Source organism: Petromyzon marinus, chromosome 36 (genome assembly GCF_048934315.1).
Source record: "Petromyzon marinus isolate PM22_M1 ecotype Great Lakes invasive population chromosome 36, UKy_Petmar_22M1.pri1.0, whole genome shotgun sequence".
Classification (NCBI taxonomy): Eukaryota; Metazoa; Chordata; class Hyperoartia; order Petromyzontiformes; family Petromyzontidae; genus Petromyzon; species Petromyzon marinus.
This window is the reverse complement of record NC_133702.1, coordinates 10,713,432-10,726,960: the sequence shown is the minus strand read 5'-3', so window position 1 is coordinate 10,726,960 and position 13,529 is coordinate 10,713,432. Positions and strand designations below refer to the sequence as shown.

The 13,529-nt window shown below is 49.6% G+C and overlaps 1 protein-coding gene across 2 annotated transcripts in view; it reads right to left on the bottom strand.

Moving 5' to 3' along the window:
- Window positions 1-13,529, bottom strand: part of LOC116949290 (copine-8-like) — a 67,694-nt gene that overhangs the window by 38,101 nt on the left and 16,064 nt on the right. The window contains exons 1-7 of one of the 2 annotated variants that reach the window (XM_076072114.1): window positions 11,982-12,003; window positions 11,503-11,543; window positions 7,483-7,529; window positions 6,429-6,532; window positions 4,688-4,727; window positions 1,592-1,668; window positions 297-360 (exon numbers count right to left, since the gene is read on the bottom strand). In XM_076072114.1, coding sequence (XP_075928229.1) covers window positions 297-360; window positions 1,592-1,668; window positions 4,688-4,727; window positions 6,429-6,532; window positions 7,483-7,529; window positions 11,503-11,530 — 360 coding nt within the window. In that variant the 5' untranslated portion in view covers window positions 11,531-11,543; window positions 11,982-12,003. Of the gene's footprint in view, window positions 1-296; window positions 361-1,591; window positions 1,669-4,687; window positions 4,728-6,428; window positions 6,533-7,482; window positions 7,530-11,502; window positions 11,544-11,981; window positions 12,004-13,529 lie in introns of those variants that run through there. The other variant, XM_032966422.2, reaches the window with a different exon arrangement.

Genomic DNA, 13,529 nt, shown 5'->3' with positions numbered 1-13,529 from the left:
AAACCATACGTGGTCGCACCCACGTGACGATTCAAGCGTTTAACCACAAAACCAAACTGTCACAAATGGAACGATCCACACTAGTCTATAAGAGACATCTCGAGACTCGGAGAGGCTTTCCCCGGGTAAATAAAGAATATTATTTTTAGATGTACCCTGCTCTGCTGTTGACAATGCCCGTATTACATTTCGACGTGTTGAATCCCACACACGCAGGCATCAGTATTGCCTCTCCGGCGATTCACAAAACCCACTGCTGTTGGCCAGATGGGAGGGGAGGGAATGAGAGGCCTCACCCGACAGTTTCCCAGTTCCTCAGCCGTCAGAATTACGCTCCCACATTTCTTTCCAGGTATTCCCCTGCTCACACACGAAGACAAAGACAAAGCCTTAACAGAGTGTTGGGGCAAGTGCTGTTAGCGAGCACCAATGAGGGGGTGGGTGGCCAACACCATGCCCGGCCGCCTTTTTCTCTCCAGTGGAATGTTTACACATCGCGCCAGGTACTTATTTGAGGCTGAGTCGACCTAGGGGAGGCCCAGGACCAGTTCAGATACTCGTCACTGGTGTTGGCCGTGAGCGGGAATCGAACTCGGGTCGCCTGGTTTGTAACGCAGTGCGCTAACCACTACACTACTGTTCCACAGGCACACATACCCACACCCGAACACACACACGGGAACATATATTCTCTCACTCGCACACTCCCACACTTTATTTTTGGCAGTGAAGTCCATTATTGTAATGTGCATCATCCCAAGTGTAAATTGTTAGGAGCGTGGGGCTGGGTCCCACTCAGGCATCGCTGTGCCTTCTCTGCCAAAATTACGGTCAGATTGACAGCATCGGTATCTATCGATCCTGTCAGAGCCAGGGATTTTCTTCAAGCATTTTCCGATATGTTTGGTACTATTCTATTCTCGAGTATGGCAATGTGTTCAGGAGCAAGATGCCAATGTTGAGGCCTGCTAGCTACGAGAGGGCTTGAGGAGAGAGCGTTCGTGTAGTTTGGATATTCCTCCTCCACTGCAGATTGCAGTGGTTTACTACTCTTGGCGTTCGCAGTTTGGGTCACGTGGCCACAATCGCGCTGCCATTGGCTTGCGTTTTTAATTTTCCATTCATGAAGCGGCTGCGAGCATCGGCCTGCGTTCGATGTTCTTACGAGGTTGATGGTTACGTCACCGGTGTCTTTGAGGAGGAATGTCAAAGCCAGGAGGCGTGCGATTTTTTGCGTCTCGAGTGACGTGTTTCTACTGGACATCCGCGTCGCTCCACTCTGCTCGCCAGCGTTCTTCCGGATCTCGGGGCGATATTCCAGGATGGTGACAGCAGCAGCGCGATCGGGACTCCCGTCCCGAGTGGTGGAGAGGTGACATCGTCGAGGTCTTGGTTGTCGCTTGCAAGAGCACGTCTAAACTCCCTTGCTGTGTGCGTGTCTCTGCGGATGTTTGGTGGCAGAATGTTCGGTGCCGACGCCCACTCTTCCCCCTCTGAGCGCGCGCCGCACGAACTGCACGGCCGCGCGCTGCTATCCGTTTGGCCCAATCACAGAGGGGGCCGGTGACACCGCCTCCTGCCTGGAACTCACCCAAGGGGCTTCTCAAAGCGGCTCCCAACTGAGCCCACCACCTCGCCCAGTGAGCAGAACGCCTGTCCAAGGAAGTCCTGCACACGCACGCACGCACGCAAAGACCAACAACACAAACGCGCGCACGCACACGCACGCGCACGCACGTGCACGCAAGCACGCGCACATACACCCACGTGCATATGCACAAAAACAAACATCACGTAGAGACGTGCGCACGCACGTACGCACGCGCACGTGCGCACATACAGACACAGTCACATACATACACGAGTGTGCACCCATATGCACATACACGCAGATGCACACACGCACGCACATACACGCGTGCACACACGTACATTGACACGCAGGCACACACACATATACAACAAAAAGACACACACACACACACATACGCACGCATGAGCACAACAAACAACAGCAACAAAAGCAGCCAACAGTCGCCACAAAGTGACGGTATATGTCACTACAGCGCTTGTGACAGGCGAGGTGCACTTTGAGGCCACGTGAAGTGCATACGAGTAGGAGGTCACGGGACAGACCCAGGCGTTATAGGTGAACTGACTGAGATAGCTGCCGCATGCAAGATTGGTGCCCAACAATCGCACGTGCAAGAGATCCCTCGTATAGCCTCTTGCAGACACGCACAACCACACACACATTGACGCACACACGCATGTGCACACACAGACACACATTCTGGCACTGCACACACACACAATCCCAGCGGCCTTTGGCTCTCCGCTTCACAGACTGCTTATGTAACGTCGCTGTTACAGTCATAACCGTGTTAACTGTGTACAATAAAGAAACAAATCACCTACACAATTACCGCCATTTAAACCATTAATGGAAATTATGGGCTGTTTTCACGTACGTGTGTTTTGTGTGTGTGTCTGTATGTGCGTGTGTATGTTTGTGTGTGGGGAGCGGTGGTGTAGCGGTTAGCGCTGTGCTGCGTTACGAACCCGGCGACCCGGGTTCGATTCCTGCTCACGGCCAATACCAGTGACGATTATCTGAATCGGTCCTGGGCCTCCCCTAGGTCGACTCAGCCTCAAATGAGTACCCGGTGCGGTGTGTAAACATCGCCACAGGGGAGACAAAGGCGGCCGTATGTGGTGCTGGCCACCCACCCCCTCGTGTGCCATGCCGGCCTTCATAGGTGCTCGCTAACAGCACTTGCCCCAACAGTCTGTGAAGGCTCTATGGGGGATCTTTGTCTTGGCCTTTTTGCAGGTGCCACATCTGTGGTGCAGAGGGTGTGCCACAATGCACCTGGGGGGCTGAAGCATTGCATTGCTTTTATTCGATGCCATGCGTCACAAGACATCGGTGACACCCAGGCCTGTTTCCCCATGTGGCACACCATAGAACCCAGGATGCATCTCGCTATAGATTGGGGATTCAGGTTTCCCTTCGCTCCGTGCCAGTTCGATTTGTGCGATTTTGCGGATATATGCTACAAACCAATTTCTGCTCTAATTTCGCTCTCATATGCGGCTACGCGGTCGGATGTGGGACAGCGTTGTGCGTGTACTGTGTGCGCTGCTCGGCAGGCATCTGTCTCGTGCGGTTTTTCCTTTGTGAGCCCTATTTTTGGAAAGCATCTATCACATAAAGTGAGGGAAACCTGTGCTGGTCAAGTTGCCACTTACTCCTGGCTACCAACAACAACTCAGGAAGAAATGATCTGAGTGAGACCACCGCTCTGTATATGTGAGTGTATAGGTCTCTAGATATGTCTCTGTAAGCTTACGCTTGTCTAAGTCTACGTTAAGCCTTTGGGTCTCTACGTGAGACCAGGGTTTCACTTCAGCCGGGCCAATCTGTCCGTGAAATATTGCCCTGTGACCATGGAAATATTTTCACTCTCGTCACGACCACATCCAGTTTAACCTCTCGCTATGGCTGTGGCTACTAGTCACGTGCTTACGCCGGTCTACCACCAAGCCCCGTTAATTTGGGTTTGCGGGTGTGTGGGTGTGTGGGCATGTGGGTGTGTGGATGTGTGGGTGTGCATGTGTGTGGGTGTGCGGGTGTGTGGGTGTGTGGGTGCGTGGGTGCGTGGGTGTATGGGTGCGTGGTCGCATGGGGGTGCGGGCATGCGGGTTTGTGGGTGCGTGGGTGTGCGGGTTTCTGGGTCGGCCGTTGGCTGTTTGCGGTGCAATGGGGTGACAGCCAAGAATGTCCACGCTCCGAACGGTTCGTGACATCCAGCAGGGTGTGCGCGGTGGGGGTTAGGAGCAACGGTGAGGGGACTGACAGGAACGGGTTGCGGTGCGGGAACGGAAGGAGCCATCGAGGAGGAGGAGGAGGAGAGGGTGTATGAAGACTTTGGCAGGACGGTGGTGGGAGGGTTGAGGGTGCTGGTGGTTCAGCTATCAAAGGGAAGGAGTGGTTCGTGGAGGGAGAGTGTTTTTTTGTTTTTGTTTCAAATGTTACCTTCTGTTTATTCCCAGGGGCAGTGCAGACAAAGATGGCACACAGGTAATGGATTAGGTCAGCTCGTGCGTGTGTGTGTGTGTGTGGGTGCACGTGCGTACGTGTGCCACGGTGTGCGCCAACGTGTGTGTTGTATCGCTCGTTCCTGCTGAGAGCTTCTTCAATTCAGTCCCTGAAGAAGCTCCCGGTACGTCGGGCATCGTTGCGAAAAACAACGCGCGGCACGACCCGAAAACCACATCGGAGAGCAGCGATGGCCGCAATTGTGAACGTATTTATTGAACGAAGCACTCTCGTGTCATTGTTTACCATTACATAACTCGTGACGGCAAGTGCCAGCAACTTTGCCAAGTGTGTGCTCACTGGGTGAGAGAGCACGAGGCATGTGCATGCACGCACGAATGAATGTATGTATGAAAGTGGGCGCGTGTGTGTTCATAATCAGCCTCTAATGAGTACCTTGTGAGGTGTGTTAACATTGCTACAAGGAAGACAAAGGCAGCCGCGCGTGGTGGTGGCCACCCACCCCTTCGTGTGCCGTGCCAGCCTTCATTAGGTGCTCACTAACAGCACTTGCCCCAACGGTATGTTAAGGCTATACGGGCAACTTTGTATTTGTATCACGAGTTAACTGTACGAGTGACTCACATGCTTGGAGAGGTTGGAGCTTCGTGAATCCACATCAAACCTAAAAGCCCAAAAAAACAGAACGAAAACAACAAATGGTGTGACTTAGGTCATCACAACGCAGAGAGATGAGGTCCTAGGCAACACACAGCAGCAACATACAACAACATAATCAACGGCGAAAATTTTAGGTTGACTAAAAAATAACCCCCCCCCAAAAATGCTTCTACTCCTGTGTGGCTGAGACTGAAAATGGAGTGGCAGCCAAAGGGCGGAACACTCCCCGAGAGGGAGTCTACCGCAGAGATGGAGCGATGAAATCGGCTGGTGATGACGACGATGAATTACTGCCACTCACACGGCGAACGGAGGTGGGGGGGGGGGGTGCATCGTCGGTGCGGTAAACAAGGCGTCGGTGCTCCGGGGAGAAGATGAACACGAGATGTCAGAGGCCGTGAGATGCGGTGGGCGTGCAGTCATCTCGTTCACGAGCTGTTGCGCATTATTAGGGGACGGCTACGCGGAGGGAGGGCTCTCATAACTCCTCGTGCATTGCGCGGGGATTTGCGCGGCAGCTTCATTTCAACCACCCGCTCCGAGTGCCCGGAGTACATCTCAGAGGGCGTTTGCTGCGCGGGGATCAGGGGTGGCGACTGGCGGGCAGCGGTGCTGATCGTTCATCAATGAAAATCGGCCATTGCATTACGAGCGTCGAATCCAACGTCGTGATGATCCCACCTGATACCTGGACATCGCTCACACCTCTACACTTCAACGCCTTCCTCCCGCCTCCCCTCTGTTAAATAAATACGTCAGCTGTTTCTGTACAGCGTCCCGAATCACGTGTAGTCGCGGGGTATACAACGATATTATGTTGCACGAGCATGATTGTGTTGTGTGTGTCGTTGTGCGTATGCAGCCGTGCGTAGCCAACTGTGGCTAATCAGAGGTGCGGGGGAGGGACAATAAACTGAACAAAAAAGCAGTTCTAAAAAAACGAGTTTTCAATCTAGATGATGATGATGATGATTTAAAAGCACGTAGCTCCGTTGGCTTCTTAATGTAAAAAATTCCATTGGAAATTTTAGTTTAAAAAAAATCGCCCCATTTGTACCATCGCGTTTGTGTTGTTTCCCATTCATTTGCAATATCGGTCTACTTATCCAGTCATGTCAGTGCGCTTCCACGTTGTTGGACGTACATCTCAGGCGATTCAAAGCAGCGGGGCAATTGGGAGTGGAATTGTGAAGTGGCCCTTTGACTGCGCGTGGTTCTCGATGTCAACCGACCGCGACCGCGATTGACCAAGGAATAGCGTGTCCACATTTCTCGACGAGGGAGAAATGCTCGTGAAAATGCCACGGTGACGGACGTACCCGTGTGGGTGTCAAACCATTGCCGAATCGAATTAATAAGCCGTTTGTCGTCAAAACTGGAAATAATTACCCTCAACATGACACCGACAGGTTGATTGTCAATATTTTATTGCGAAGCCACCCCATTTGTGAAACTTCCCAAGATCGTATAATTTGCACACACCATTTGGGGTAAGTTTTTCGAAGGGCCACATTGCTACGCGTCCAATTCAACGCGCACATCGTGAGCGGGGAAGAATCGATCTAACGAATCGTGGCGCGCCTCGTCCACGCTGCTGCAACTCGCGCGATGTAACCGTGAGCGCGACTGCGAGGGTGCGTGCCGGGGGGTGGGGGTTGATGGGAGCGAGTTAGAGTGACAGCGTGACCACGCGATGTGGCATTACAGGTCAAAGCGGAGGTTCTGCCGTTCTTCAAACAGGTAGTCCATGATGAACTTCCGCACGAAGTCCGGATTCAGAGTGTTGTCGATCACCTCCGTGCGGCCAAACTGCCGACAGAAACCACACCCGCGCACACACCGTTCCCAAACAAAGACAACCCTCAGCCTTTAACAGACTGTTGGGGCGATGGCTGTTAGCGAGCACCTATAGAAGGCTGTACAGCACACAAGGGGATGGGTGGCCAGCAACACGCCCGGCCACCTTTGTCTCCCTAGTGGTGATATTTACACATCGTACTAAGTACTCAATTTGAGGTTGAGTTGACCTAGGGGAAGCCCAGGACCTGTTCAGATATTCATCAATGCTGAGAGGGAATTGAACTCGAATTGTCGGGTTCGCAGTGCGGCACGCTGTGACACTACCGCTCCCAGAAACACACACACACACAGACACACGCACACACACACACAGACATATTGACACACACGCATACGTTGGGAACGTAAATTAGGAATTAACCATCTGTTTGTTTAAATTTGACTACGGTCTTGTCTTCATTCGTTAAGCAAATTTGTTTGTATTTTTTTCAAATTTTGCCAGCGTCATAGAGTCCAAAGAAGCAGAAAGCACAGAGCGACCTCTGAGATCCCTCCAAGTCACCTCTGGTGCACACAGAACAGAGGACAGTGCCCTCCCACCCACTCTACATTGGAGAGTAACATTCGTCACATGGCAGTCAAAACGATATTTTTCTTCTCAGAGCTGGAATGTATCCAAACTGATAAACCGAATGTAACATGATCGTATTTTTGCTATTCGCTACCGGGATGCACAGCCTGCGACCATTGGCTCACTGCGATTGGCAAACCCGGGGTGAAACCCGGGTTCGAACCCAGGATCTCTGCAGTTGTTTGGATCAGCACGGCAACCTCTGCTTCTTTGGGACGCTACGACAATAAAATTAATTTTCATTTAAAGACAGGCATTAGGGCGTGGCGTGGCAGACAGACGGACACAGATAGACCGCAATGACTGGGACTGAGAGAGAGCAACTTACCTCCCGCCACTCCTGGCTGCCTACGGCTTGGACGTACATCACGCAAACTGGACACGACAGAAGGAAAGGGCGGCAAGACACACGCACAGATCAGCAAAGCGTTAAGTTAACGCGCGATGGCCCTGGCGTCACTCCCCCCACGGACAGGCAGCGAAAAAAAGCCACGGGATTACGCGCCGATTTATTTTTGCTCAACATTATTCGAGAGGGTGGAACAGGCTTACACATTCCTTAAGATGTTACGGCCAGGGGCTTAATTTCTCCCCCCCCCCCGAATAAATGTTCCTGCGTCGCTGCTCAACCGGAGTCAGTGGCACACACGTGACAAACGGTGGCTAGGGCGTGCAGCGAGAGGCGGATTTGGATGCGGTGTGCCCCGGTGTGGCAATGTTTTCCAGATCACCGAGCCGGGCAGCCGGACCCGGCTAAAATATTGAGCCCTGGTTATGCAAAAACCCAGGTGGCTCAGTGGTAGAGCGAGCGCCTAGGCATCGGAAGGTTGCGAGTTCAATTCCTGTTTGAGGGTTCACTCAGCCCATAGTCACTCTGGAGTCGATAAGCTACTCATCTAGGTTGTCGCGATCGATATTATCCAAGTGACGACATCACATTCATCCCTTTATTTAAGACCGAAACAGGAGGATTTCTCTACAACTCTGGCTGTCGCCTGACGAGGCTGGTTTGTAATTACCGGCGAAATGTTTTGCTCGGATTGTAAAAGTTGTGGGTTTACTCTCCAACACACCGGTATGTTGAAGTAGTTACATACCTGTCAACCCCTTATCAGTGCCCTGCCTTATTACAGACCAATTCAGACCTTAATGGTCACCTCGTGTCGTTATACATCTCAACGTTCATCCTACAGAGTCCCATCACAAGGGAGAAACACAAACACATAGACAATTCTTTTTGCCCGTATTAAAACGGCTGTACGCCATATGGACCTGATAACTCAAACTCCCTGTACAAGGTTACGGGTAAACCGTCTGGGTTGACAGGTTTGTAGTTACAAATTTGCATGTTTTGTTTCCGTGACAAACCTGACTAATTGGCTTTGTTAGGTGGTGGCAGGTTTAACGACACATTTATATTTACACGATCTAACCCAATTAACTGTTATTCTTGGTTCTTTCGGTATAGTAACGTAGAAGGGAAAAAATAAAATAATAAAAGTATTAAACAATAAAATTCTCAGAGAATTTCATTGCTTATAAAACAATAAAACTTTCAGATAATTTTATTGTTTTATATTTTTATTATTTTATTGTTTCCCTTCTACGTGACTTTACCGAAAGAACCAAGAATATGAATCCCTGCAGTCACGAAAGCTTTAAATCCAAATAACTCTATTATGGATAATATAGGCACCGCCGTGTGGGGGAAGTGAAAAAAGTGGTGGTTCTTTGGATGGACTTGCCCTCGTCATATGAACGTGTAATTTCCGGCCACTGTCTCAATGCTGCAAACAGGAGATAAGCACCGGCTTGCAGCTCGTTTGAGCAAGAAATCACTTTGGCTTCTTACAACGCTCGAGATCGCGTTGTCTGAGGCGACGTTTGCCCAAGATGGCTGCTAAGCTCGACGACTTCTACGCTGACTGAGAACGCGGACGACGGTGAATCCATGCAGCTCACCGGCCAGACGCGATGTAGTGAAACTAACAATCATCACAACGACGCGACTCGCTCAGGTCAGCGCCACCGCCAGCTACCTCCGCAGTGGGGGAACCCGGCCATCCGCTCGAGTCGATTTGGAAGAGCGGGAAACTTGCTGACACGCTTAACGCTCTCCCCGAGACCCAGGTCCAATGTTCTTGGGCTACTGGAGCCACAGGACATTGAGTAGGTTTGGCCAGGGCTGCCACTGATTAATCCCAAATGTTTTTAACTGTCGCGTAAACGTTTATTTTGTTTGTTTAAATGTGCCGCTTACATCAAAGTCAAAGTGATTTCCTTGCTTACATGAGCCAGTTGTGGAAATTCCCAATCATATGGTGAAGGCAAGCATTTCCATAGAATAACCGCTGGTGACTTCCCCATGAAGCAGTACTTAATTTTATTTACCCTGGTGGCATGATGGGCTGCCTTAAAATTGCGAGCCACTCCCTCTACCGCTGAGTCAGCAAAAAGCCAGGCTGGCATCTAAAGACAAAGTAAAGTGGCATGAATAGTATCTCGATGGCAGTAAAAGTCAATGTGTTCATATTCAGCACATTTTTCGCAGGCCAATGATCCTACAGTCGAGTAAACTCAATATTCTGCCGCAGCAGACGTGCTGGACCAGTTATTTATCGTGCCAAATGTTTGCTTCAATCGTATTTCCCCAGCGAAAAGGGTGCCAGTGTCTCCCATCACCAACAAGGGGGCAACATTTGCCAAGCAGCGGTTTTTGTTTTTTGCTCATTTTGTAAAGCGTGGCAGAGTCGGGGCACCAACAGCCGCCTCCGCCGCCTCCGCATGCATCAGAATGTTCACGGCGCCTTCCTTCACGTGAACGAGAGGAGCATTCGTCCCGAGTTCTTACAACCTTGGCTCAATTACGGACACGCATTAACGGTCACCGATTATAACCCGAAAGGTGCCGCTCGTTGCTGCCCGCTTGGTGTGTTTGGGCCTTTGGATCCGTGCTTAGCACCGCTGATTATAAGTACCGTGCATATGAACGTATACAGCATCGCAAAGTAGCCGGACAGCACCTTTCATATATAATTGAGATCCGCACAACAGCATAGTGCATTCACAAAACAAATTCAAGCAAATTCAGTCCCATCGTTAAGCATAATTATATATTTTTGTAATAATGCAATATTAATACTTGGGGTGCACACACACCCCATGGGGGTGCGTGATCCCCATTCTGAGAACCAAAGGGGTGCAGGCTGCAGCGAAGGTCAAGAACCACTGCTCTATAATATATAGCACACACTGAGTCTCGAGACTCGGTTTTAAACGGGTTCCTCTCATGGGATGTTTGGCCAATCTCATTCATGAACGATGGATTTTTAATTGTGGAGGCGAAACTGGTGCACCTGGAGAAAACCCATGCTAGCAATAGGATGACAGAGATCCACACAGATGGATTCAAGCACCCCGTCGCTCCTTGGTTCTGTCGGTAAAGTCATGTAGAAATTAAATACAATAATAATAGAATACGACGTTTCGAATGCAGCACAAGCAACCATCATCAGGTACAAATGAATGAGAAAACAAACCTAGTAAACTTGGAAATATAATGCAATGCAACACAGAGAGTCGGCCAACACAACAGTCAACACCCCACCTGGTTGATTACAGTCTTCTTGTGAATCTCTCTGTGCTTGAGTGTCTGTCTGTGTGTATCCATGTATATATTTGGTCTCTCTCTCAAATTTTGCAATCTTTGGAAGAATGTAATCAACCAGGTGGGGTGTTGACTGTTGTGTTGACCGACTCTCTGTATTGTATTGTATTATATTTCCAGGTTTACTAGGTTTGTTTTCTCATTCATTTGTACCTGATGATGGTTGCTTGTGTTGCAATCGAAACGTCGTGTTCTATTATTACTGTATTTAATTTCTACGTGACTTTACCGAAAGAACCAAAGAGTAATTCCTGCAGTCACGAAAGCCTCGAATCTAGTTTTCACCCCCTTGCTGTAACTGCCATCTCTCAGATGCCACACGATCTACCAACTCTTGCCTCCCAAGTGGTGGATCACAGGCACCGTGACCCTCCGATGAGCACGGTTGGCTATGTACGGTGCGAAATAAGTTCAACATTCATACGCCGTAGGTCATCTCAACACCGTCGCATTACTCGGCCACGGCTATCAGTGGTGTAGCGAGCATGCCAATGGGGCCCTGGTGCAATTTCTCATTCCCCTTAGTAGCCCGGCACCTGGGGGTCCTCTTGTCCTGTGGGTCCTGGCACAGCTGCCACCGCCAGCACACTCGTTAGTACCATGAGCCCACCCCCTTTTTTTCATTTTTACCGGCTGCTCCTGTGGCCTCTCATTGTGGGCCTTTGTCAAGGCATCACTTACTCGGGTCCGACTTGGAGAACGTGTCCATGTCCAGGAGATTCCTGCAGGAGAAGGGGGGGGGCGGGGCGGAAAGGCGAGGGGAGAGAAGAGGGGTGGTGAATAGGAGGGGACATCAGAGGGATGATTAAGGGTGGGGGGGGGGACAATGACAAATTGTGGGACCAATTCAGAGCGTGGAGAGATGAGGGGCATTACTCCTTTGACATCGGCGATCGTCCTACACAAAACACACGGTTGGCAAGGAGGCTGTACAGCCAGGCTAGGTCACTTAGGGGAAAGAATACATTCGCAGTGAATGTGGACTAATGAGGCTCAATCTACCAGCATTTCAGGCGGGCTCGTTAAATCACACCTGTGACATCAGATTCAGTGATGGAGGTCATGGGGCATGAACGGGGGGGGGGGGGGGCTGGCCGAGAATAAATTTGTGTCTCTTGCGGAGCGGTGCACCACTCCGGAAGGGGACATCATAGAGTTACCTCTGAGATGTCTTCAGTTACCGCTTCTACATGCACTATGGGGCAGCATTTTTCCACTCGCCCTGCCACAAAGACGACATTCAAAGCGATATATTTTATACTAAATAGAAATGGAATTTTCCTAAAACAAGGGTGAAGCCAGACATAATTTGACAAGGGTTTGTGTGTCTGTGTGCGTTCATTGGAAACTGAGCTGATGCGATCAACCGGTTACGTTTCAAACCCCTGTCTAATCATAGGCAGTGAGTTTAAACTCTAGATTCAAACCCAGCAACTCAGCTCAGAGCTCTGATTAATGCATTCAACGGTGAACCAGGGTCGACTAAACTCTTCACTTTAGAGGGCTGCGTTACGATAATGACCTGTTCGGTAGGATGCTCTCGTGGGCTATTATCTCATCCACATAATCAGCTTAACATTGACACGAAGTATGTCTCCATCAATATAAAAAAAAATGTCCAGTTTGCAGTGAAACACACACCACCACCATTCTCCAACAAGTACCGGTGATTGGTGGCATCATCACTCTGTCCGAGCCAAACCCGGTTAATAATGTTTGCTGCACATGTACAATTTTCAGACAATCAGTTGCCCAAAGCTTGGCAAAATCTGATCACTGCTACCCCCCTCCCCCCCCCCTGGTGAGTAACAGGGTTGATGACTTCCAATCGGAGCGCAGGCAGAGGTCACATGGCCACCAGAGGTCCCGAGCACGGTAGACCAATCATTGTTCAGTCAGCGCACCTTTCGACAAGCGGTGTTTTCATTGGCCAGACGCAACTCGGTCACTCGATCAGGTGCCAGCAACGTATTATCATTTTACTTGCGGATGGGGGTTTCTGCTTGCTCAATTTTTACTGATAGGTAACTATTGGTAAGCCAATTTAAACTGTTTATCCGTAAGTAAATAATGTTTTTTTTATTTTCATCAAAGTGAAATCTCAAATTAATTTGACTTTCTCTGGCCTCTACGTCATTTTCTTTGAGGAAGGGCCATTGTCCAAAACGTCACCGATTGTATTTTTCCCTTTTTGAGGCCGCGATGTAACCAACAAACGTGTTGAATTTTCCTATACCTCTTATGGTTTATAAAATTTTGTTTAACCAGGGCAGAATTCAAGAGACCAGGATAATCTCATTCGCTAGAGTGACCCTGAGTCACCAAACTTGTTTTAACATACTTAAAGCAAAGTGCAGAAAGAAAACACAATAACAGCAGCATTATCATAATCACATCAGGACGAACTGGCTTATAAGCGAAATATAATTACCGTGCAAATACATCTTAATATCAGAAGAAGAAATATGTCTTATAATGTAATTTTGCTCGGTGAAATTACTATCACAGCGTTGAGAGTACAATTACGTGACAGAATACATGACAAGAGAATTAAGGAATGGAACTTCACTGTTAGGTACGCCACGCTTGGCTTTATGCGGGATATATTGCCAAGGAATGGAATACATCAGAGATGACACAACACCGAGGAGACGGAGTGATGAATTCAGCTCGTGTGTCACACACGAGGTGGATTAGTGCATCACAAG